This window comes from Apodemus sylvaticus, chromosome 20 (genome assembly GCF_947179515.1).
Source record: "Apodemus sylvaticus chromosome 20, mApoSyl1.1, whole genome shotgun sequence".
Classification (NCBI taxonomy): Eukaryota; Metazoa; Chordata; class Mammalia; order Rodentia; family Muridae; genus Apodemus; species Apodemus sylvaticus.
In genome coordinates, this window is record NC_067491.1 from 46906993 (window position 1) to 46933761 (window position 26769).

Genomic DNA, 26769 nt, shown 5'->3' on the forward strand with positions numbered 1-26769 from the left:
GGGAATAAAGGCATAAATGTTAAGAAACAATCGGGTCTGCGTGGTTTATTTGCATCTGTGTTGTAGAGCATGTGATAACTCACCTTCATGTTCAAGAACTTTGTTTACACTCACTGCTCTTTGTTCTTCCTCTGTAGGGTGGATGTAACTGAGATCCAGGTAGCTTTAGTGATCGTCTTTATGTTGTCTACATTTGGAGGAGCAACGATGTGGGACTATACGGTAAATCTAAATATTCAAACTTGTATTTAAATGCTTTTTATGTGCACAGGACAATACTAGATTGTTGCCTATCTTTAGAAATCCTTGGAGTTATATTTAACATTCACTCTCTTTTATAAGCCTTTCTTTTATTTAATAATATTAATATTCTGTATGCTATCTTTATATGACATTTACTTTTGTAAAGAATGTTTTATCACATAGAAGAAAATCTCCCTATGAGAAAAAATATGCTGAAATTATATTTTAATAGAATTAGTAAAATATATTTGAAATTTATCCCTAAATAGCCTCTGCCTCAATGCATATGAATCAAACACATAGACATACAGTTTTTTAGAAATCAAATCTTACTTTAAAATAATGAAAAATTTCCTTGTGGCACTTAACCTATTTCAGATTCTCAGTTATTCTTCATACTGGTAAGGTCAAAAACAGGCTTTTAGCATACTTTCAAGTAGCCCTACATTCCCCAAGGCATTCCCACTCCTTTCCATATGAACAATAGAATCCAGGATATTCTACCACTGACCTGAATCTACTGGCTGCTGAATGTGGACCACGAAGCAGCAGTTGGCAGTTCTAGTCATTAAGTCAGGTACTCTTGGCTTCAATTTGCAATTGAATCTTAAACTTGTTTCATTTAGAGTTTTCAGCAATAGCATATGGGAAAAAAATCTCACACTATGATACTTATGGTTTTCTACATTTAGTGTTAACCTCTAGTTTCTATAAATTTGGGCATCATTTCTCAAAGTCTATTTTCAAAGTATAATAGCCTATAGCATCCAGCAATTCATTATTACTGTTTTTAAATCCTTTGCTGCCTTTGGAAGTTGTCTTGAACAACAGTTGACCAACAGGTAAATATATTGCTAGAGGTTTAATCCTGGGTCTTAGCCACACAGTCTTTTTGCATGCACACACGTGGTATTCATCACATGTATAGTGCAGACCATGGTATCTGCCTTTTCTGTGGATGCTTCCTATTAGAAGCTACTAAGTTCTGGTGAACTATGCTTTCTCATGTTTAAGTCAGATACAGGCTTTGGAAATGAACTATTTGAATATAATCCAATAAACAAACTGAACTGATTTGATGGATTCATTTTTCAGTTAGTAAAGCAGTCTCAGGAAAGTTTTTGTTTGTATTGCAGATGCTCAGGTTTGGTTTTGTGGAAAAGGGCAGCCTGTTGTACACAATCACGTCATGTTTCTTTTTATTTAATAGGAAGAGAAATTCTAGTCTATTAATGGTTTGCTTGTTTCCTCTACCCCCAAAGATACCTATTCTAGAAATAAAACTGAAGATCTTTCCGGTTCTTGGAGTTGTAGGTGGATTAATATTTTCCTGTTCAAATTATTTCCATGTGATCCTCCATGGTGGTGTTGGCAAGAATGGATCTACTATTGCAGTAAGACAATACTTTTGTCATCTTTGAATAGTAATACTTAATTTTCACTATATAAAAAGATAGTCAAATACCCTAAAACTCAAGAATGGAGAAAGAAAGCAATTATCTTGAAGGGTTTGTTTTAGACATGTAACACAAAAACATTTTTTAAAAGTTTAGACTTAACACAAACATTCTTCTTTCTTTTAGTGTTTTATAATTGCACCTAGTAACCGTTAGTAAGTGCTGTCTGTTTGCTTTCATTTTTGTGCCTGGACCAAAACAGAAGCAAGGGGAGTGGAACTTTAGTTCTGGATTGATTCTGAAGGTCAAAGGTTTCATAGATGGGATAATTTATGACATACATTTTATTGAAAATTTTAATGAAATATACTTTAAGGAACTAGTCTGATGAGTTGGAATTAAAATTTTAGCCTCATTTCTTGAGTACATACACCTGTCTTTGTGTTCTTTCTACTTTGCTTTTGCTAGCATAATTTGTAGATTTATTCATATTGGTTTCAAAAAGTCAGGATTTTTATGTCAAAAGAAGACAATTTCTGACACTTTCGATATCTACAGTTTTAAAATCTCTTATCTTCAAGATAGTTGGCCATAAGAGGATGGTACTTGCTCATCTGGTGCTAGTTTTTGCAAACTGTTAGAATGGCTTGTAAGCATGACTTGAAACTGTAGTGTTCTCCAATTTCTTTGGTTCTATGACTCAACATGTCTGTCCTTTGAGGGTTGATTTATTTAAAACAAGGTTTAATTTTAGGTTTGGTTTTGTTTCTTTGTTTGCTTGATTGTTTTAGGGAGACAGAGTCTCTCTCAGGAGATCTGAGAGGCCAGAAGCTTGCTGTCTAGACCAGGCCAGCCTCAAACTTATCACACCCAGCTAGAATAAGATTTAATTACCAAGAGTAATAAACAGAAGATAGAGTATTTTTAGTAACAAGAATTCTCATCTTCCCAAATACTTGGGTTTTTTGGTTTGTTTATTTGGTTGGTTGGTTTTTGGGTTTTCAGAGACAGGGTTTCTCTGTGTAGCCCTGGCTATCCTGGAACTCACTCTGTAGACCAGGCTGGCCTCAAACTCAGAAATACGCCTGCCTCTTCCTCCCAAGTGCTGGAATTAAAAGAATGTGCCACTACTGCCCAGCTCCCAAATAACTTGTAAACTGGCTCTCAAGATAGTTTCAAACATCTTCCACAATTAATAAAGTCTCAACATTTTAAGATGCCATTTATAATTCAAAAGCAAATTGTAAAAAAACAAATTATAAAATTTATTTAGATATGCAGGTTCTCACCTACTTGTGAAAAACTGTTTTTGAGGTGGTTTTTTTTCTGCTTAGTATAATATTGTGCTTTAGGGACTTGAGAATAAATATTGTTTGATCATGGGTAATAAAAATAGAGCAGCAACAGGAACATAATAAGATCTGATAAAGAAAATTAGATTTTGTAAAATTACATATCCACATAGAGAATATTTTACTAAGAAATTATTATTTAGTGTTTGAAATATGAATTAAGCGAAACTCAAGCTAGGAAGTAATTTCTAACTGACAAGGATAGATTTTCAACAAGACAAAACTAGGATGTCATTATATAGCTCAAGCTGGCCTCACATTCCTGTTCTTGACCCTCCCAAATACTGGGATTGCTGCAGATTTTTAAAACTGAATTAAAGAGAATTAAAGAGAAGAGCATAATATATAAAACATAAAAAGTACTATTACCTAATATTATTACTTAGAATAAGGTTTAACAATTTTTTAAGGCAGGGTCTCTTTGTATAGTTCTGGCTATATTTTGTAGTTGATTCTAGCTTAAAACATAAACTTTAAAGAATTAGTTTGTCTTAATGAATGCATTGGTGGTTATGGAATCAGTAAGTCTCAATGCTAAGGGGATTTCAACATTTTGTTTAGGGTAAGAGTTGATTTACACTGAAGAAAGTTTAATGACCTAGAATATATGTTTATATGTATAAAGAAACCACAGTTAAATTGAGTCCTTCCTAATCAATGATTCTCTTATTTTGTAGTTAACAAGTTTTATTTTAACACTTTTACAAAAAATTGAAAGACCCAAGTATTAATGGCCTTTGACTTAGTAAAAGTTGATATAGAAAATCTAATTGTCAATTTTGTTCATTGTTAGAGCATGTATATATAAAATTTGATTCAATATCTGTTGTGCCATATCATTTTCTGTATAATCCAAGGATTCTGAAAAAGTTTGAATTAGACTATATACTAGCTATATTCTTTATTCTCTAGTTGTTTGCACAAAATAGATGTTCAAAGTCAGGCTTGGTAGCACATGCTTATAAAACCAGCATTTGATATATGGTAGCAGGAGGATCAAGGTTGAGTGACAATGAATTTGGGGCTAATTTAGGCCATATGAGACCCTGTCTCAAAAAAAAAAAGTTTGCAATATTCTTTCTCCTGCCTATTCTCATAGAGAGCAGGTACTGTTAAACTTTCTAGGACTGTATAAATCTTGCTACCTGTAGCCTGAGAATAGCCTCTCCTTCCCCAGGACATAGAAAGCAAACGGTCAGTGATCAGTGGATAATTCTGCAGAAATAGTCCCTTTTGATTGAAGCCTTCTTCCTCTCCTCCACAAGAGTATCTTGTTGGCTGAAAGACTGTGCCTCCTGTAGCCACCAAGTGTCTCATTGCTGGGGTTGGTGCTTCATACCCAGAAATAATCATAGATTACCAGCCCCTATAACAACCCACTAGACCAGATGCTACTATTACACAATGAACACTTGAGAAAAATGTATTTTATATGAAGAGTTAACATTCAGTGTATCTGCTGCTCTGTGTAAAAATGGCAGTTTAGACAGTATGAAATACCTAAATTGTCTTAAAGAGTCTTGTCATCCAGATTTTCAATACTGTATTAACAGCAGCTTTCAAATGGCTGCTTGGCATGCAGATGTGGCACCCCTATTTCCAACACTGGGTTTGACTGTGCCGCAAAAGGGTACAATCCAGCTGCCAAGGCTTGAAACAGTTTAAGAATTCTTGACCTTCTGTTTCATTTACACCTTGCTAGAAAGAAGTCTCTATTTGACAGGTTGCTTTAATGATTAATCTCTTGGGACTGGTCCATCGCTATCCTAGCCCTCTTCCAAGCCCCCAGGATCATGACCATGGCCTTGTGTTTGTCCCAGGGTTGATTGTTTCCTCTATTTCACAAAGAATATATTTCCCAAAAAACTGTAGACTTGTCTTTACTAAAAATAAGATTAAAATGCCCAGGAAATGAAAAATGAAAACACATTATGATGATTTACTGGGGCTTTTCAACATGTTTGTGTGTGTGTGTGTGTGTGTGTGTGTGTGTGTGCGTGAGTGTGAAACATTATGGTATGTTGTTAGATATCATTTTTCTGTATTCATAGGTCTTATACATTTACTATCAGTCATACTTTATATTATCTTTTGATAACAAGTGTTTTCCTTTTATCTCTCAGGGCACTAGTGTCTTGTCACCTGGACTCCACATAGGATTAATTATTATACTGGCAATAATGATCTATAAAAAGTCTGCAACAAATGTGTTTGAAAAACACCCTTGCCTTTATACTTTAATGTTTGGATGTGTCTTTGCTAAAGTTGCACAAAAATTGGTGGTAAGAAATTCTTTTATCATCATTCTCTTTCCACATGGTCATGGCCAGCTCTCACCCCCTCTATCTTTTCTTTCTCTCTTTACTCTTCTGTCTCTTTTCTTTTTCCTACTTTTCTATAATAAAGCATTGAAATCATAAAAAAAGAAATTATTTTATAAAAGACTCATGACATATAGTCTTCAACCACAATCTGGGAACAATTTCTTATAAAATGTTGATTTTCCTTTATGGTATCAGCAACATAACAAATAGCTGTTTGTGTTTCAGGTAAAACTGTGAGTTAATAGTATATTCAATTCCTTTTTCAATAATAGTCAAGTGTAGCTTTCTGATATCAAGGCACTTAAAGAATAGAACTTTTAATAAGATGTCCTTTTATGAATAAGATTATTAAGTATTCCTTTATCAAATATGAAATAAATTGTCTTAATAGTGAATTAATGTCTTGTGTCCTAAAATCTCGAGCAAAAATATTTAAAACTTATAGTGAAATTATTTTATTTGCTTTTTTTATAGATAGCTCACATGACAAAAAGTGAACTATATCTTCAAGACACTGTCTTTATTGGGCCAGGTCTTTTATTTTTAGACCAATACTTTAATAATTTTATAGATGAATATGTTGTTCTGTGGGTAGCAATGGTAAGTACTTTCTCACTTTTACTTTATACTTATACTTTATATATTATACATATATATTTTATAGTATTAAGATCTTTATTATTGGTACTAAGTTTTATGGTGGTTAAGATAATTTTACTATATTTTCCCTATCTACGGCTCATATATTTCCCTCACTAGCTTTTATCAAATTGCTAATAATATATGTGGATGTTTAGAGTCTGCAGCAAATCTTTTGCTGATTTACATTATCCATCCATTTTCTAGACTTGGGTATTTTAAAAATCTGTTCTCTGTTCTGTGCATAAGCACTGGGATTTAATGACCCTTCAATAGGTTACACATTAAACTTCCTGGAGTAGCCGGGCGGCGGTGGCGCACACCTGTATTCCCAGCACTCTGGCAGGCAGAGGCAGGCGGATTTCTGAGTTCGAGGCCAGCCTGGTCTACAGAGTGAGTTCCAGGATAGCCAGGGCTATACAGAGAAACCCTGTCTCAAAAAAACCAAATCCCCCAAAAAAAAAAAAAAACCCAAACAAACAAAAATAAATAAACTTCCTGGAGTAAATTAATAGCCTACTATAAATTGATATTTCCTTTAGTCTTCTATTATTTCTAGTGGTGATAATCATTTTTTCAAAGAAATTATTCTTTAAATATTATTTATTTAATGTATATGAGTACACTGTATAGACACACCAGAAGAGGACATCAGATCCCATTACAGATGGTTGTGAGCCACCATATGGTTGCTGGGAATTGAACTTAGGACCTCTGAAAGAGCAGTCAGTGCTCTTAATCACTGAGCCATCTCTCCAGCCCTGTGATACTAATTTTTTAATTTATTCTGATGAGCAGTGAATGTTTCTAAGCAATACTCTGAAAAGTGGTAACTAATTTCTTTTAAGCTGCTACTTTTATGGCTCCAAAACAACCTAAATTAAGCATCAAATTTGTGGAAAACAATCTAAATGGGAAATAACTCAAGATATCTTGAAAATCTAATGTAAGGATTTTTTAAAAGGAACTTTTTGAGAATTTCATACATGCATGTGATGTATTTTGATTATATGCATCAATACTCCTAACTCTTCCCAGGGCCATCCTCGCCCATCTAACAAACACCCCTCCTAACTCATGTCCTTTTAAAAAAGAATCACGAGTCTAATTTCTACTGTCCATATACTCTTGGGTGTGGGAGCTTGCCTCTGCTCCTTCAGGAAATGAATGCTAACATCCTGGTGAGCCTCTCTTTCTACTGAGGCATCTCTGACTAACATCAATCAATAGCTTTTTCTGGGTTTTATTTTCTTAAGTATTTGACTTTAATCTTACACATTACCTTTTAATTTTTCAATATAACAGAATTTTATGTATGCTTCCTTCAACTATAGCCTCTTTTCTAAGCCTTTTAAGTTTCTTAATGTCAAAGGACTAAAAATACCTGACAGGAGGTTTGTGGCTTCATTCAATGGCAGAAAGCTGGTAGAATGTAGAGTCAGAATACTTTCTAGCATTTGTACTGTAATCCTTTTACCCCTATGCTTCAATTTCTATAAATACCCAGAATATCTGTACATTGTGGCACATACTTGTTAACTCCAGCATTTGGGAAGCTGAAGTAAGAGGAGTGACATGAGTTAAAGGCCAGCCTGGGCTACATAGTCATAAGGCCAACCAGGACTATATAGTCCAGACCCTATTTAAAACAAAAATGAAAACAAACAAAAAAGATCATGAAAGGTATGCACTCTAAAATAGAGTATTTTAGCTAGGAATTTTTAGGACATTTGAGATGGGAGTTGGGGCTAATAGAAAATTAGTTGTATTTTTAGAAAAAATGAATCATAACCCATTTTATATTTTCTGTTTTGCTTCCAAAGGTCATTTCTTCATTTGATATGATGATATACTTTAGTTCTTTGTGCCTGCAAATTTCAAGACACCTTCATCTAAATATCTTCAAGACCTCATGCCAACAAGCACCTGAACAGGTTCACAAGCATATTGACTGACTAGTAGCCCAAGGAAAAGAGGAGAAGCAGTTAGGGGAACCTATGTATGAAGGATATCCCCCTATGCAGGAGGCTAGTATACTATCTATAAGGTTATGTTTAAATATGAAACATAGATCTGTAGCTTCCATTATTTCTACATCAGTAATGAATCCCTTGTCGTTTACTTATTTTATCACAGACGTTATCAATGTAATGTATGTATTAGAAACAAGGAAAAAAAAGAAACAAGAAAAAAAAAGAAACAAGAAAAAAATAAATTTAAATATTAAGGGCAATACGAATTGTACCCCAATAAGTCTAAATAGCACTACGTCTACAAAACACCTATCAGACTTGGGGTTTTGATTGCCAAAGGATTACATAAATATTCAGAACTTAAAAGAACATCTAGCCATTTTGGCAGTAACAGCTGATTGATCAAACTTGAAAAGTGAGCTCATAATACTAAGTATCTAATGATAATACTATAATTGTGTCAAGTGATATACTGAGATATTTGTACGTACTAACCATTGTTCAAAAGCGGTATCCTAGTTACAGACATACTTTAGTATACTAACTAGGACTTAAAACAATGGTTGTGGGATTCTGTTGTACTAACTCAGCGTAACATGAATCTTTGAGGGTAACTTGTGCCTTAAGCAGTCCAAGTAAACAATTTATTTCTGTGGGGAAAAAATGAACCTTAAGTCACCAACCAAAGAGACAAAAATGTAGCTCAAATAACTGATAGGAAAGGAAATTGGTAACTTGTAAACATGGCAAAAAAGCTGTAAAGGGGAAAAAAATAACTGTCAGTATTCAACACTAGGTACATTAGGTACTGATCATCTTTTCTATTCTCAGTTTAAAATACTTAAGATTCTCTATAAATACAATTATCGTAACACTCTTCAGACCTTATGGCCCATATGACCTTACTTATAATTTCATACTAAATTTCCATAGGCTATATACCATATAATGAAAGAATCAGACAAATAGTGTAAACATATATTTTAAGTGTTCCAAGCAAGAAAAGGAGATTTGAAAAAGTGTATGTTTCTCAAAAGGTAAAAATATGTGAATACAGTGAAAATATTCTGAAGTATTACTTTGCATCTCTAACTCCTGGGTAAGATTCTTAAAGATCTTAAAAGTGTGAATGATACTTAAGGTTTATATTCCATGTTGCAGACATAGGTAAGTAGAAGAGTGAATGCTTAGCATGGGTGAGTACCTGGCTTGATCTACCAGCAATACCCATACTACCCACCTCAAATAAAAAGGAATTAAAGAATTGGATTGTCCTTTTAATGTCAAAGCTAATGGTAGAAGGGTAATTTCTTTCTAGACAGTAAAAAGGGTATTATATAGACTTGTCTAAAAGGTGCGTTAATAGAACAAAATTTAAAAAGATAGTTTTCCTTCTAATGGGTATGGTTTGTTATTCTGATTCATTGAATGCAGTTTCAGCAACACTAGAAAGCTCAAGTGATTTTAAAGAAATGTTGAAACAACTCAACATGAAATTGTTTTTTAAGTTACTCTGTATAAATGCTTATTTTTAAAAACAGTTCAAGTTTAGAAATGAGTGTGAAATTAAGCTTCAGTATATTTAGTGAACATTACAATGGAAAAGATGCCTAGGAAATTCATATTTGAAAACATATATGACATACTTAATAAATAACTTTAGTTGTATTTGTGATAATGCTCTTAATCATTACTAGGGACATGTGTCATTTAAGTATAGACTAGGCAATTCAATAATATCTTGATGGACTTGCAGAAATGAAATATAAATTGATGCATTAAAACCAATATTTAGAAAATTTTTCAGGTGTTTTAATTATTTTAGCATTTATAATTTATTCTAAGACACAAGCTTAAGTTCTTTTAATAAACTATAGAATAGATTCTTTTCTTAGAATTATCAATCTATTATTTTAGTAAACATACACAAAACAAATTTTGTAGGGTTTTTTCCTTAACGGAGAACAGTGTAAGCTGCGAGTGGTAGCATGCATTTGTTCCTACTACTCGGGAGGCTGAGGTATAAAGATCTCTTACTCCCTAGAAGTTTGAGACTAATCTGGGCAAGAGGGTTAGACTCATAGAAATAAAAAAGCCCAGAACCATCTATACTTGGAACTTTGTACCTTGGGACTGTTAAAAGATACACTAAAAACGAAATGTAAATTTAAACCATCTTTATTGACACAATAGTGGAGAGAACAACTATTAAGACAAAAAAAAAAAAATAACCTGAAAGCTTGATACATTGTTAATATCTGCTACTTACATAGTTGTTTAGATTTATTTAGAAGTTAACAGGAACAAAAATCTTCCACTTAAACAAGCTAATGATTTTGGATATTATAGTTTAAACTATAATTAGGCATGCCTCTTAGCTAATGTTTTAATTGTATCATATTACATAGGTTCAAGTTCTTTCTTCAAAGACTCATCAGAATAACATGGATTGAAGAGACTTTCGAACATTTGCCATCTCTTGCTGCTGCTGTTTCATGAAAGGAGATATGAAACATGTTTAATTTTTAGTTAAATGTTATAAAATTTTCAGCAAATAAAACATTTCAGTGCCTCCATCAATCCGTATCTTTGCAATATAAAATAGAACTTACAGTTTCCATCATAACTTTTTTTTGCAACATAGCCATTTCTTTTTTAAGTTCACTTTGTGTGCCAGTAAATAGATTATCATTAGCCTTTTCCACATCTTCCAAATTCTAAAACACAAAAAGGCCACTTTAGTTATAAACTGTAACTTTCAACCAGACGTTCTAAATTATAAAATCTTTTACAAGTAAAAATATTTTCATTATTTAGAAAATGCTCACTATTTATCCCAACATTCTAAGCAACTCATATAGACCAAATTTCCCACTATAAACAAGTAAATACATCACACAATCAAATACAATTAAAGTAACATCGTTGCCCAAAACAATAGTTTAATGAACTAAGGTCAAGGTGATAAAAAAGAAAATGGGGAAGGGAGCTAAACAAGATGGGAGAATTACAAACTTGAGGCTAGTCTAGGCAATTTAGGATTTTTGTCTCAAAAGAATAAGAAAATAAAATCCAGAAACACTACAAGGTCTATCAGTATATACAATTTAAAAAATTTCTTGTTTCTTAAGACATCTGGGTATAATCTACTTATTGTGACTTAAGAGTCAGTGTGACTTAAATTCACAAGAGGGAATAAAATATCTATAGTATAAAGTCAAGTTATAAGAAAAAAATTATTAGATATTTTTTAAAAATTATTACATTTTTCATTCACTTAGTGAACAACTTGTGGGTACTGGGTTCTCTCCTTCTAGCATATGGGTCCCATAGATTGAACTCTGCCCTAGTATTTTGTTTTTCAAGACAAGGTCTCATAATTCAGGCAAGGCTCACCTCAAACTCCCTAATCCTGTCTGAGCCTTAGAGGAATGTGCCATAACACCTACCTAAAATTTTTTTAAAAATTTAGTACTCACTTAACAAATATATAGTCTCCTATTATATAGAAAATACTTTTCCGTGGAGAACTTAAAAAACAGTAATTCTGAGTGTTTTCTTTTTTTCAATCAGAAAAATTATGTAAACAACATAATTTTATAAGAATGGAAATGCAACTCCTGTAGCTATCTAGTGGAACATATGAGTAATTCCTGTTCAGTTAACAAAAAGTATACTTTTCATTAATTAAAGGGGAACTTAAAATATTCTATAAGAATAGTATAACCAAAGCATGGAAATACGTAAGAGTTTGTGGATCGAGAGAAAGCAATTATGTAGAAAGTTTGGAGTAAGGTACAATGTATAGTTTGTTCAACTAAAAATTTATAAGAGACGACTACAGGCATGTTTTCAGGAAGGAGATATTTTATTTAGATTATAGGGCAGAGTCAAAGAATAGTTGAAGAAATAAGTTAAGAGTTTTAATAGGACAAAGTGTGATAAGAAAGTGAAATAGTACAAGCAGAGAATGAACAAATGTATTAAACAGCAGAAATTAAAGAAATAATGAACCACTGTAGAAGTAAGAATTCTAGAATTTAAGAACAATATTAATAAAGGATAAAAAGGATATGGAGAACAGGGCTTTAAATCCAAGCACTCAGGAGGCAGGCAGATCTCTAAGTTCAAGGCCAGCCTAGTCTACAGAGTAAGTTCCAGGACAGCCAGTACTACACAGAGAAACCCTGCTCAAAAAAAATCAACAACAAAAAACCAGTTATGGAGGAGTTAAGATTATACTGAAGTTTCTACCAAAATGGTAACATTTAGTGGTAATATTAAAAGAAATCTTTTCAAGTACTTCCTCAAGTCATATCAATTAAATTGTTCTTAAGGAACATCAGAACAAGCTGACAAGGTCTCTTGGAAATATTTAAAAAAATCAACTTTTCTGTTCATATTTATCTTTAAAACTACTTATTATTAAGGAACAGTTTTCTAGTGTGCATATATGGGTCAAGAGATAATTCTCAACTTATAAAGTTTTAATCCTCAACTGTGTTAAATTTTGGGATAATGCCTCATATATAAGTTGGCATATAAAGTCATTGTGGTCTCTGGAATAATTATAAAAGCTAATATGCTAGAAAAAACCCATAATACATTTAAAAATAAGGAAATAATTCCATGGGTGCTTCCTATTGAAAATACATTGGGAATACATGTATAAAAAGACTGCAGAAAGCCAGGCAGTGGTGGTGCACACCTGTAATCCCAGCACTCTGGGAGGCAGAGGCAGGTGGATTTCTGAGTTCAAGGCCAGCCTGGTCTACAGAGTGAGTTCCAGGACAGCCAGGGCTACACAGAGAAACCCTGTCTCAAAAAAAGCAAATCCAAAAAAAAAAAAAGACTGCAGAAATACTATTTTCAGTTAAACAGCACAATGACTAAAAAGTGTTATTTAATAAAGTATGGACTTAATGTATAAGAACTTTTTAAGGTAAAATTCCTACTTTGCCATTTCCTGTCTTGGATAATCTTCACAGGATATTAGAATTTTACAGACATATTTATCACTTTGGTCACAAACAATTCAAAATAGAAATTTTAAAAATTAAAACATATTTCCAATGAATTTGCAAAAAATACTTAAATTATGGTTTATAAGAACATATGTTAGGGGCAGGAGATGGCTCAGTGGTTAAGAATACTTGTTCTTAGAGAAGACTTAGGTTTGATTCCTAGCACCCACATGGCAGGTCACAACCATCTGTAACTTTTGTTTTAAAGGATCTACTACTCTTTTCTGACCTCTGTGGGCAGTAGGCATGTACATGGTATATAGACATACATATAAAAACACTCATATACAATATTTAAAAAGAATATAAGTTAGCTGGGTGTGGTGGCACACACCTTCAACACCAGCACTTGGGGAGAAGAGGCAAAAAAATCTCTTGAGTTTGAAGCCAGCCCTAGTCTACATAGCAAGTTCTAGGCCAGCCAGGCAATATAGTGAGCCCTGTTTCAAACAAAAACAAAGGAGATACACAATAAAACAAAAACATATGTTACTATGTATAACTCACCTTTATGAACTGCTCATGTATCTGTTTGATTGCTTTCATTCTCTGGCTCTGAACAATTCTAGACTGCTGAAAATTCTTTTGTTGTTGTCGGAAAAGATTCTATAAACATTAATAAATATAATAATGAATTTTTGTTACTGTGGGCTTCATTCATACTAGGCAAACAGCTAGCTCTGAACTCTATTGCAGTCATTTTTAAATTCAACAAAAGGTAATTCCATATTAAACTTAAATGCATAGTTTAAGGTTAATAACTAGTATTTTAACAACTCTTATGACTAAGTACTTTTGATGATGACTAAGTACTTAATCTTATGATTAAATACTTTTCACCACTAACACACACTATAATAATCCTATCAGTCAAGGAGTATACATTTAAAAAAATGTTGTGTGTGAAGCCAGGCGTTGGTGGCTCACGCCTGTAATCCCAGCACTCTGGGAGGCAGAGGCAGGCGGATTTCTGAGTTCGAGGCCAGCCTGGTCTACAGAGTGAGTTCCAGGACAGCCAGGGCTACACAGAGAAACCCTGTCTCGAAAAAAACCAAATCCAAAAAAAAAAAAAAAAAGTGTTGTGTGTGCCTGACTATAAGGGTGTTGGATCCCCTGAAACTAGAGTTACAGGCAATTATGAGCTGTCATTAGAGTGCAGAGAACCAAACCCTGGTCATCTGTAAAACCAGAAAAAACTCTTCGTATATGAACCATTGCTCCAACGCCAATTTTCTTTTTTGAGTCTAGGTTTCACTGTTGTACAACCTTACTTTGGGCTCTTCCTACCTCAGCCTAAGTAGCTGGGATTACAGGAGTATATACCATCATAAAAGATTGAATAGGAAATCTCAGTTTTCAAGGTTTTGAGACAGGGTTTAACTTGGCCTCAAATTTAGTGTAGTCAAAAATGGTCTTGAAGTGGTAGGTCCCTCTGCCTCTATCTCTCAAATGCTGAGATTATAGACATGTTTTATTTAGTGAGTAAGGTAGTGGAAAGTGAAAACCCATACCTGGTTTGTGTAGTGCTGGGGACCAAGCTCAAAGCTTTGTGTATGCTAGAGTCTACCATCTAATAATATCCCTAACCCCAAGACTGTCTTATAAATTTCAATGTCCTACAGATGTTTTCCGAATGTTTGTCTTTTGGTTCCTTAATCTATTCTCCACCAATGACTTTATCTTGTAGTGCTTTTAATCCATTCACTTTCATCCTTATAGAAACTTTGCCATTTCATTAAATAACATAAGCTTTCTATAGTATTTTATGTAATGACAAAATATATTAATTGTATATTAATATTAACTATTTTGAGTCCCTTAAGAGTGAGTGAGTGTGTGTGTATGTGTGTGTGTATACACACACATATACATATATAAACTCAATTTAGGTATTCATCAGTCATGAATAGTCCAAAGTAGAGGAAACTGAAACGTAACCGTAAATCACTTACTGTTTAACAGCTAACTATTATTCAAGCAGAATTTGACTCCAAGTATGTTTCTATAATCCAGGCTCTAATCACTGTACATATGGTTTCTCTAGTATACTGTATATTCAACCACTGCCTGCCTCTGGCTAACTCTTTAGTACTATAGTATAGCTCAATCTTAGTATCAAAAATTGCATTCTTCCTTTTACTGCAATTCCCACATTGAGTTGCACAACATTCCTCTGCATATACACTTTGTCACCTTCTGACATTCACATTTACTTAGCTAAATCCCTATCTAATAAAACACAACTCTAGTTATTCTATATGGTGATATTACTCTTTAGAACATGATGATCCTACTAAATCAAACAGAATCCAAAGAGAACAGTTTTTCATTATCATATATATCTACTACCCATCTACATCTATTTGTATTCATACCCATATACTCTATTTCCTCTTGTTTCTAAGGATAATTATACTCAGTTCAACGTCCTGTCTTTTCCATTCTCAAGAATTTAGCAATTTCCCCCTTCTGTTACTATTAAATTTCTCTCTGTAGCCAAGCCTGGAGCTGCAGGCCTATAACCCCTAGTTTCTTTCAAGGTAGAGACAGGAGGCCACAAGTTGAAATCCTACCTAGTATAGGACTAGTCTGGGTATCTTGAGTTCTTGACTCAAAATGAAAGGTAAAAAAGAGGACTGAGAACATAGTGTAGCGGTAGAACAGTTCTGCAGGTCTAGGTTTAATCTGCAATACCAGAAATGAATTTGTTCCACTTAATTCTTGTCAGCACATAAACATGCACTTGGGAGGCAATGGCAGGTAGAGCACTGTGAGTTCAAGGTCAGCCAGGACTACAAAGTGAGACCCTTTTTCTAAACAGAATGAGTGGGGTTACCTCCCATCATCAGTGGAGATAGAGAAATAATACAATCTGGATAATTTATAGTAAACCATATTCTGGATGGGGACTATAACTCAGTGATAGCATGTTTTGGTAGGTTGCACAACGTATCTAAATTCACTCCCTAGCACTCGGGGGTGGGGGTGTTGGTGGTGGAAGGGAGCGAGGAAGTACAAGTAAGCCATGTTGTGTCTACAGTGATGGCTAGGAATGAGCAAATGATCCAAACTTGATTAATGATGTTCCGCCACATGAATTTCCTGTCATAGATATTTAGAAATATCATCTCAGTCTCTGTAGTCACTAAATTTGTAGTAAGTCTAGGACTGGGAGAATTAACTTAGTACATTAAAAGTTCTTGGAGACTTAGCAACAAAGCCCAGATGACACTATAAGCAAACCATCCCTACCCCCATTCATCTGCATTATGTCTAAATCTAATTTATCTCCAAATTCTTTTATATAAACTAGTAATTCTTCTATTATCCACTGACAAGTTTCTGTTACTTAATAGCAAGGGTATCAGTTGATATCCTTAAGACCAATGCTTTTAAGGATATTAATATTGTATGTGCCTATACTTCTGTGGTTTATCATTTGGCAATATTAAAACATGTACCTGACAATGAGTAGTAAAACTTGTCTTAGTTCTATGGACATAGTATAAGACTAGGTTCTTTACTTCTACTTGAGGCTTAGTTATCATAGAGTAATTATAAAGTCAATTGTAATACTAACAGTTAATTTTTCTCCTTGTTCCTCAAATTTCTGCATTTCCAGTTCCCACTGCTGCAACATACTCATAAGTTGCTGAGAATATTCATTATTAAGCTTCTGTCTGTAAAAAACAATGAATCCTGAATTTCATACCAGTGTGAAAAGAACATTTAAAATAAATTTAGTTCATAAATCTTATGCTGTAAAAAAGGAAACAATAGTTTAAATACTTTAATAGGAAAATTTAAAAACTTATGTTGATTTCAGTATTTTTTCATAACAGATATCTTCTCACATGCTTTAGCTCTTGAAACTAAGGAGTTTTTATTTTATATTTTCCAGAAAAATTTACTTTTAATCTACAAGGAATTTTTCACTTTTCCTACTAAATATAGCTCTGATTAAGTAAGTTATTTTACTTAGGTTGCTTCCCCCATTTTGGCATGGTAAAGATTTTTAGTATGAAGGAATAGTCAAGTCGATTAAAATATGTAAATTACTTATGATATAAAACTAAATTTTTCTATATTTTCAGCTTTCAGTTTCTATGACATTTACTTCTTTTATTCAAATAATATATTTCCACAATGAATATAGATTAATAACCTCCCAAGTTATTCAAAGGTGGGAAAAAAAGCAATCTTCATTGACTTCTAAGAAACATCTCAATTCTATGAAGGCATGAGATTATAGGACTACTTGATTAGGAAGAAAAAAAAGCCAAAGATTTTTTACTAGAGACTAATAAGCAATTGGTACCAGGACATACTAAGAAATGATAAAGATGTAGTTCTTCTAAAAACTTACATTTCCTCTTGTTGTGTTTTCCAAATTTGCTCAATTTTCTGGTTACTGGCTTTGAAAGAAGCTTTGGTATACATTTCTATTCTTTTCCTCTTGGCAAGAAGAGCTTTGTTGATGTCAGCTATATTGAAAACAAAACATTGAAATGTTGAAGGAAAACTATTTTGTTCCACATAATGAAGTAATATAACTATGGGTTTGTTCAATATTATCAAGGAGATTTAAAATTAAATTTAGGGACCAAGGAATTCAGCAGGAGAAAAAAATTCATGCTGGGCATGGTGACACATGTCTTTAATTCTAGCACTTGGAAGACAGAGCTCTGTAAGTGGATCTCTGAATTTTAGGCCAGCCTGATCTATATAGTTCCAGGTCAGTCAGGAAACATAGATACCCACTGTCACAAAGAAAAACAAGCAAACAAACAAAAAAACACTTGCGATAGCCTAAGTTTGATCTCAGGAATCCATGGTAGAAGGGGCAAACCAAGGCTGAAAGGTATCATCTTCCACAGTGGAAGAGGAGAGACAACTCCCAAAAGTGTCCTCTCACCTACACAGACATGCTATCATACATGTAGACCTACACTCACACATAATCATATACAAATCAAAAAAATTGAATTAAGACATTTTAATTTAAAAAATAACACCAACTTGTGCTTTGAAAAATGCTTTGTGTTTTAGAACACTAAGTTTGGATTTTCAGACTAGAGAAGCTTAGCCAGTAAAATCTATGCAAATATTACAAAATCCAAAAATGGCTGAATTCTGAAACACTGGTTTTAGATATTTCAGAAAAAGAAATATATAAAATACCCAAACTTACCTCAATTCTTATTTTTATAACTGAGTTAAAATTTAAACTTAAGAATGATAAAAATGACTAAAAAAAAGCATCAAGGCCAGACTTATGAACAAACAGTAATAAAGGCTAAATATTTCTAAATTTATAGCACATCCCCCATTTGATAGGCGATACTTGGTCTAACTGTTAGAACTCATTATCAAAAATACCAAATTTTCAAAAAAATTTAAAGTCTTATTAAACACTTTTTATAAAAGAAATCTTAGTGAAATATCTAAATAATGCATCTAGAGATATTTATAATATTTTAATAGAGGACTTTTTTTTAGTTTTTTTATTGTTTTTGTTTTGTTCAAATGAGGTTTTATGACATAGCCCTCTCTGGTCTGGAACTCACCATGTAGATCAGGCTAACATCAAATTCAGTGACCCTGCTACCTCTGCTGTCCAAGAGCTCGGTGTGTGCTCAAACCCAGTTCACAGTGATTTGTATAGGGCATTTTTAATCACTAATAAATATGGCAGTTTATTAAAAATTTAAAACCTCAATGTTTGCTATGCATATTTTACCTTAAAAGTGACCTTTTGCCGGGCATGGTGGCGCACGCTTATAATCCCAGCACTTGGGAGGCAGAGGCAGGTAGATTTCTGAGTTCGAGGCCAGCCTGGTCTACAGAGTGAGTTCCAGGACAGCCAGGGCTATACAGAGAAACCCCGTCTCGAAAAAACCAAATCCAAAAAAAACAACCAAAAAAAGTTACCTTTTAGTGACTATGATGTAACTATAATACATATTTTGAGTTTTCAGCATTTATAGTAAGTTTATATAAAGCAAACATTTTGTTACTACCAAATAGAGCAATTCTTATAAAGACTTAATAGTATGAATAATTCTTATAGAAACAATTTTCTTTTTTAAAAAAAAAAGAGTATTGGGGGCTGGTGAAATGGTTCGACAAGTAAAGGTGCTTGCAGCAAAGCCTGACAATTTGAGTATGACCCCACCAGGATCCATCCATATGGTAAGAGGATGGCACTGCCTCCAGCAAGTTGTCATTTGCTCTCCACTCATGTACCATGGCATGCTGCCCTCCTGAAATGTTTAAAAAAAAAAAAAAAGTATATTCTCCTAACCTAGTCAAGGTAACTGATGCCTTGTAATCCCAGAATCCCAGTTTGAAAATATACCCAGTTTAAGGCCAACCTAGACTACCTAGCAAGTTCCTGTCTCAAAAAGAAGCAAATAAACAGAGTGCTATCTCCTAATTAAACGTGTATAAAAACAGTATTTAAAACTTAAGGTCTTTGGCTCTTGTTATAAATCTTTTACTGGCTAAAGTTGTCTTTTTACTTTCAATTACATAAATTTATCACTATAAAAATAATAATTCTTTTTAATTTTTTTTGAGGTAGGATCCTCTGTATAGCCCTGGCTGTTCTGGACTCACTTTGTAGACCAGGTTAGCCTAGAACTCAGAGATCTGCCTGCCTCTGCCTCCCAAATGCTGGGATTAAAAGCATGCATATATATATATATATATATATATATATATATATATATATAAAATCACTTTTCTGTGACTATAAAGAAGTAAAAATAACTTTCCCCTCTATTTTTCCAAAATTCTTAAAGTATCATGTTTACTTTTCATATCATGAAAAAGGTTAAGAAAATCTATGATGCTAAATCATATTTATGCAAAACCCCATAAAGAAAAAACAAAGTGTTAAATATTCACATAGTGACCTTGTTTCCTATTATGCAATTACACAGTTTTAAATAATTTTCTTTAAATGTCTCCCAAAAACATACCTCCAAATTTTTCCAGCATATTCTGTACTTCACCTCTGTGAAAAATAACAGTTAAAAAATTAAGACCAAGAGTATAACTCAGTGTTGGAACATTTGGCCAATGTGCTCAAAGCCCTAAGGTTGATCAGCACCATTTAAAAATAAAGCAAAAAAATAAATTCTTTAGAGATTCATAATATACTTGTTTTGGGAGAAATATAACATAGCAAATATTTTATATCACTATTTGCTAGATGAACTGAAATAAACTTTCCTTAAATTACTTTACTGAGCAAAGAAAACATCTGTGGAGCTTAGTGAAATAGCTCAGTTAAATGCTTGCTCTGCAAGCATGAACACCTGATATCCAACCTCCATACACACAAAGTACTCAGCATGCATGTGATACATATACACACACACACACACACACACACACACACACACACCCTTGTACACCCCCCAAGTACTTTTTTTAACATCTTACCCCACATCTTCAATTATTCCTGCAGATCTTTTCTTTCCATGTTTATCAATTACTGCAGTCTTTTCTATATTTACAAAATAAATTTGAAATTAAATGTTATTTTGTGAAGTTTTAATGAAGTCTATTTTCTGTCCTTTCAGGATTTTGTAAAAAATTTTAAAAGCAGATAAATATATTTTTTTGGAAAAATTAATTTATATCAAGTCACGACCCATTTTTTAGAAACAAATTTTCAAGTATGGCCATGTACTTTTTACTAACTTGTTGGGACTTCAAAGATAAAGAGTACTCTTTGAAATGTTACAACTCTGATAGGGAGATTTGATAAGAAATGAAGTATGGGAGCTTAAGAGATGGCTCAGTGTTTAAGAGCACTGGCAACTCTTCCAGAGATTCTAAGTTCAATTCCCAGCAACCACATGGTTGCTCACAACCATCTATAATGGAATCTAATGCCCTGTTCTGGCATGCAGGTATTCAGGTATTCATATACATAAATGAATCCTAAACAAAACAAAGTTATGTGAAAATGCTTACTTAATTCAGTTTTAAGTGTAGCACGTCAAAATAAACAAACTCTAGAACATTGTTAATACCAAACATTAGATATTTACCATCACCAACATCTTCTTCTGATCCAGACAGATCTTTATCTTCTTTCTCAAAGTCAAAGACTTTTTTAGCCTGATCAACCAATGGAGGCTTCCCAGATTTCCCAGAATGCTTTCTTCCACCAGGCACCATCTTTAGATGTTTGCTTGTTTAAAAAAACAAAAACAAACAAAAAAACAGCAGAAATCCTCAGATCTCTCAAACTGTTTGAATTCAAAGACATCATTTAAGTAAAGTTTTTGGGGGTGGGGTGGGGGGAGGGAAGGACACATGTGGAGGGTAGAGGCCAACTTAAGTCAGTTCTCTTCCACCAAGTGGATCCTTGGGATCAGACTCAGTTCATGCTTGAGAACAAGCACCTTTACTCACTGGGCTATGTTGCTGGCCTAGTATTTTTTCATTTTACTAAAAATTAACAGTTTACCTTCTATCAATTTACAAAGAAGAAAAACACTACAGTAATCGCTTGAACACTGACTCCAAATATGTTTCTACCTAGCCACTAGATCTGAGTTTTGGCCCTATAAAGTCCTCCATTCAGTCTTCATTACCCCAGCTCCAAGTCTGTCCTCCTCTCATACTATATTCTCTCACCCTTTAATTCACTGAACTCCCCAGACCCCAATCCCTCAACCAAATCTCTTCATTTCCTCAAATCTAATCCCAACTCCCTCAAAGACACATTTTCTCAGCCTGTAATTCCTCATTCCCACACAACTAATTTTCTCAGCCCCAACTCCCTAATTAGCCTAACCCACAAGCCCTAATTCCTTCATCCCAAACCCTAGTTCTCTCATATATAACTCCTAAATTTTATCCCAACTTCTAAGTCCCTTTGTCTCCAAACCCCACTTCCCTTTCCCCTAAATTAATTCCCTCACCCACTGCCCCTAACTGCCACAGCCCCAACCCTTAATTCCCTCACCCCCAACCATTCTGTCATTCCCAACTCAATTTTAATGTTCTCAAACCTGATCCTTAATCCCCTCACTCTCAATCCCTAATTCTCTAACCCATATAGTTCCCACAGCCTCCAACAACCTAGCCCTGAACTCCTCATTCTCCCAGACTCCAGCTCCCATTCCCCTACCTCTGCACCTCACCCCAATTTCTCATCTGACTCCCACAACTATTTCTCTCAGCTCCTAAGCTCTCTAATGAAACCCCTAACCCTTCACCCCAATGCCAAATACCCTCAGCCCCAGCATACCTAGCCCATCATCCCTAATCCTCAGTGGCTCAAACCACCAGCCACAATAAGCTTTTATTCCCTAAATTCATTCCCTCACACCAAATACCTCATTCCCTCACCTCAACTCCAAATTGCCTCAGCACCAACCCGAGATTCCCTTAGTACCCAACCATCAACTTTCTAAGCCCTCAGCCCTGATTTCTAATTTCATCCGAGCCCAACCACTGCCTACTCCCTACATCCTAAACCAGAGTTCCATGCCCAAACCCTTAATTTTCTCAGTGTCTGACCCCTAAATAGCTATACTTCCTAATTTTAAATTTTTCCATCCTAACCCTACATTCCCTGATGCCCTGCCTCCTGACTTAGCCCATTATACAGAAATTTCTAGGCTCCTCCTCCTAATCCCCTAGGCCACAAGGCCTAATTTTATAAATCCCATTTTTCTAAATTCTCTCTGCCCCACCCCCCATTCCATAGACCACACCCCCTAACTCCCCAGCCCCTAGCCCCCAGTCCTAGACTACATCCCCTAACTCCAGACCCCACCTCCATTCCTAGGCCACACCCCCTAACTCCCCAGACCCCACCCTCATCCCTAGACCACATCCCCTAATTTCCCAGGCCCCCCCTCCATCCCAAAGACCACACCCCTTAACTCCCCAGAACTCACCCTTATTCCTAGGCCACACCCCCAACTCTTCAAACCCCACCCTCATTCCTAGAGTACATCCCCTAACTCCCCAGACCCCACCCTCATTCCTAGAGTACATCCCCTAACTCCCCAGACCCCACCCTCATTCCTAGGCCACACCCCTAACTCCACAGACCCTACCCCCCATTCCTAGACTACATCCCTAACTCTCCAGATCCCACCCTCATTCCTAGACTACATCCCCTAATTTCCCAGGCCCCACCTCCAATTCTAGACCACATCCCCAACTCCCCAGACCCCACCCCCATTCCTAGACCACATCCCCTAATTTCCCAGGGCCCACCCCCATCCCCTAGACCACACCCCCTAACTCCCCTGACCTCACCTCCATCCCCTAGACCACACCCCCTAACTCCTCTGACCTCATCCACATCCCCTAGACCACACCCCCTAATAGGTCCCACCCCTAACTCCCTAGGCGCAGCCCTTAATTCCCTCAGCTCCCAGCCCCTTATTTCCCTTGGCCCTGACCCCAGTTCCCAATGTCTCGCCTCTAACTTTCCTTAGCCCTTGACTCCTAGTCCCTAGGCCTGGACCCCTAATTCCCTACCCCGGCTTCGTAATTCCCTAGGTCCTGACCACTAATTCCCTCATCCCTGACCCCATGCCCTCAGCCATGACCCCTAACCCCCAGGCCCCGCCTCCTGACTTCCTTAGCCCTTGACTCCTAATTCCCTCAGCTCCCAAACCCTTATTTCCTAGGCCCGCCTCCTAATCCCCTAGGCTGCCACCCCCAATTCCCTAAGGCTCCGCCTCCAGATTCCCTTCACCCTTGACCCCTAATTCCCCATTAACCTCCATAGGCCGTGACCTTCAATTCCCTCAGCCTGACCCTGATTCCCTAGGTCCGGACCCCTACTTCCGTCAGCCATGACCCCCCGAACTCCCTATCCCCCGCTTCCTAGCCTTCTTTCTTCTTTAGCCGTTGACTCCTAGTTCCCTCGGCCCCAAATCCTAAATCCTAGATCCCGCCGCCCCATTTCCTTGGCCCACGACTCCAGTTCCCTAGGCTCTGACAGCTAACTCCCTCGGTCCGACCCCCAGTTCCCTCAGCCGGGCCCCTTCGCTCCCTCGGCCGGCCGGCCCTCCGCTCCTCAGTCCCGGCCTGCCCCACACCGGCCGCGGTTGGTGACCCGCCCGCCCTCGGCGAGGCCGCCTGGCCTGACTCCTGCTCTTCCCGAGGCCCAGGCCCTCACTACCCCATCTCCTTACCTCAGCTTCTCCGGCGGCGAGCAGTCGTCGTCTCCGCACCCTCGAAGCATCTGAGCAAACCTGGCCTTTGGGTGGGAGGAAATACAGCCCGGCCTCGGCCAAGCTCTCTGCTGATTGGCTGAACGCTCGCCCCGCCCCCATGGCGCGTGCTCCCGGCCTGTTCTCACGTGGTAGCCAACGGCTGGGACGCGATGGGCGGGGCACTTCCATGATGGACACATCACGTCTGGCTACCATGAGAAGCAGCGCTTTTCAACTTTCTGTACCCGGCTCTCCCGTCCCACCCGACCTGGCTATCTTTGGCCACGGTTCCTCATTCATACAAATATGGAAACTGTAAATTATCCATCTCCCGTTTTCTGAAGTCTTTGTTTGATTCTTTGTTGTTTTCTGATACAGGGTCTCACTCTAACCCAGGCTGCCTTCGAACGCATGGTAATCTTGCTCTAGCTTCCTAAATGCTGGGGTTATAGGTGCAAACCACAACTGATTTATATTTTCTGAGTTTCGATAACACATAGACATGGTCTTTATATAGCAGCACATCATATTTTATGTCTGAGCATTGCAATAACGAAAAATTTTGACTCACTTTTTCTTCATTATTGCTATAAGAACCGCTATTATAGATAGCCAGGACCATCATCCAAACTCAGGATTTACGCTAGAGCATTTACTAGAACTGAGTTTATAAGGTCTTTTATGCTAGCTTTTCATCTCTGTTTCCAGGTCCATTTTTATATAAAAAAAAATTATTGTTACTTTGAACGCTAAAAAAGATTACAAGTTCTATGCGTTAAGTTTTTAAAAATATTTTAATGCTTAAAAAAATTTTTTTTTGGTTTTTTTGATTTGGTTTTTTTGAGACAGGGTTTCTCTGTGTAGCCCTAGCTGTCCTGGAACTCACTCTGTAGTCCAGGCTGGCCTCGAACTCAGAAATCCACCTGCCTCTGCCTCCCAGAGTGCTGGGATTACAGGCGTGCGCCACCACCGCCCGGCCAATGTTTAAAATTTTTAAGAAAAAAATATTAACTTTTATCTTCTGTGGAAACCGATGTCTCATTATTTATTAAGACGTGTGTGCACAGAAACATAGGACTGGATGGAGAGGGCGAGGGTTGGGAGAGGAGGGAGGAGGAACTGCCTTCATAATGTAATATATAAAAGAAGAATAAATAAAATTAAAAAAAATAAAGTGTGTGCCCTCCCCATAACGGCTGTTAGCTTTATGTCAAGAAAAACTTTGGGAGAACAACTGTATGCATCTATTATACAGCTCCGAGACAAACGGCATTCCAAGGAATACCACAGTCACACCACACAACGAACCTCACACGAGATGTATTGGGAGGGAAAAATCCAGGAAGGTGACTACTTCTGCTGTGTGAGAGACAGCAGGGAACTGAGGAGAAGGCAGGCTGATCTAGGATCTTTTGGGGTGGGGGTGGGAGAGCTTTCCAGGGTGGCCTGGGATTGGAGCAAGCTCTGGGATTGGTGGGATTCTGTGACTTGAACTTGACGCTGAGGGATCAGTGGGTATTGTTGTTTTCTTTTGTTCTGTTTTTGTTTGTTTTTGTTCAGTTGTGTTTTTTCTTTGGCCCTGGTCTCAGGCTTGGAGTCAAGTCAGGGTCAAGCTGCTTTTTTTTCTTGGTCCTTTTTATCCTACATTTATGGGGTGTCATGTGATAATTTGCCACGTATATGGTACACAATGATCAAATCCAAGTATGTTTCCCAAAATTCTTGAGTTTACTCTTCCTGTTGTTCGACAGGTAGATTTCCCTATGTGCCTGCCTGCAAACCACGATTTTCATCGCTCTAACCTTAGTGAACCTTCAGCTCCAACCTTGCTGTTCGTGGTACAGCAAGTCTCACATCTTGTTCCTTCCTAATACGCAACCTGCAGATGCTTGACTCATTTCCCAGATGATTTTCAAGAGGTTTTCCTAGATCCATTCAAAACAAACAAAACCAGCCTTGCTATTATCTTTGATGTGGGAAGGGAGTCACTGATCTATAGACTGAATTAGAATTGAGTCTCACTAGTTTTATGCATGCATTTGTGTGCACAGCTATAGTTTTATTCTGGCACGTGTGTGCACATGTGATCTGAAAACCAGCGGTCAATTTGGTGTCATTCCTCAGGTCACAGTTATGAATTAGCAACAAAATATTTTTCTGGTTGGGGGTCACCACAACATGCAGAAGAACTGTATTAATGGGTGGTGGCGTTAGGAAGGTTGAGAATCACTGCAAACAAACTAAACTCCAGCTAATTCTAGGCATCTGGCTGTAGGGACTGCCCATACAGGGTAAAGGAGAGGTAGGAAATCACACGTGTATGTGCCCCAGTCATCCTTTTAAAAGCCGGAGGCATGTCTTATGGAAGTGACTGAAATGGAGTTGTTTAGGCTGCCTCATGTGTTCGTGCTGTTAGAGGGCTGAGCAGAAAAGGTCTGGAGCTTGTTAAAATTTATATGACATATTGGTCAGAGAGGAATAGCCAGACTCTTTCTGAGTTGGCCATGTTGTGACAGTGTATGGTAAAAAAAAAAAAATGTATAGCTATTGAATGAATTATTAGAACTGACAGAAAAAGTTCCTTTTAAGCATAGAGTTGTTATGCAATCTCTGGAC

General features: G+C 36.4%; 2 protein-coding genes across 3 annotated transcripts in view; one reads left to right on the forward strand and one right to left on the reverse strand.

The window, feature by feature from the left end:
- The window catches only part of Chpt1 (choline phosphotransferase 1), a 31647-nt gene extending 21143 nt beyond the window's left edge, over window positions 1-10504 (forward strand). The window contains exons 4-9 of one of the 2 annotated variants that reach the window (XR_007974661.1): window positions 138-222; window positions 1506-1637; window positions 5116-5274; window positions 5791-5916; window positions 7779-7982; window positions 10337-10504. Coding sequence is in view for 1 of the 2 variants with exons in the window: in XM_052165771.1 (XP_052021731.1) it covers window positions 138-222; window positions 1506-1637; window positions 5116-5274; window positions 5791-5916; window positions 7779-7889; window positions 10337-10381 (658 nt within the window). In the remaining variant the exon portion in view is untranslated. The remainder of the gene's footprint in view (window positions 1-137; window positions 223-1505; window positions 1638-5115; window positions 5275-5790; window positions 5917-7778; window positions 7983-10336) is intronic. The other variant, XM_052165771.1, reaches the window with a different exon arrangement.
- Window positions 10220-24213, reverse strand: Sycp3 (synaptonemal complex protein 3). Its single transcript, XM_052165773.1, has 9 exons — window positions 24133-24213; window positions 21016-21158; window positions 20402-20465; window positions 19936-19970; window positions 17319-17436; window positions 16533-16632; window positions 13460-13558; window positions 10541-10645; window positions 10220-10416 (listed from the first exon to the last, which is right to left on the reverse strand). The coding sequence occupies exons 1-9, from the start codon at window positions 24180-24182 to the stop codon at window positions 10363-10365; spliced, it is 768 nt and encodes a 255-aa protein (XP_052021733.1). The 5' UTR covers window positions 24183-24213; the 3' UTR covers window positions 10220-10362.
- Window positions 24214-26769: the final 2556 nt, after the last annotated feature.

Excerpts from the sequence above, each read along its gene's own strand:
- Sycp3 (XM_052165773.1), bottom strand. The coding sequence starts at position 24,182 with ATGCTTCGAGGGTGCGGAGACGACGACTGCTCGCCGCCGGAGAAGCTG. Across the intron at positions 20,466-21,015 it reads AGAAGAAGATGTTGGTGATG|AAAAGACTGCAGTAATTGAT; the intron begins GTAAATATCTAA and ends TTGTAAATATAG. Across the intron at positions 10,417-10,540 it reads AAAAAGTTATGATGGAAACT|CAGCAGCAAGAGATGGCAAA; the intron begins GTAAGTTCTATT and ends TTCATGAAACAG.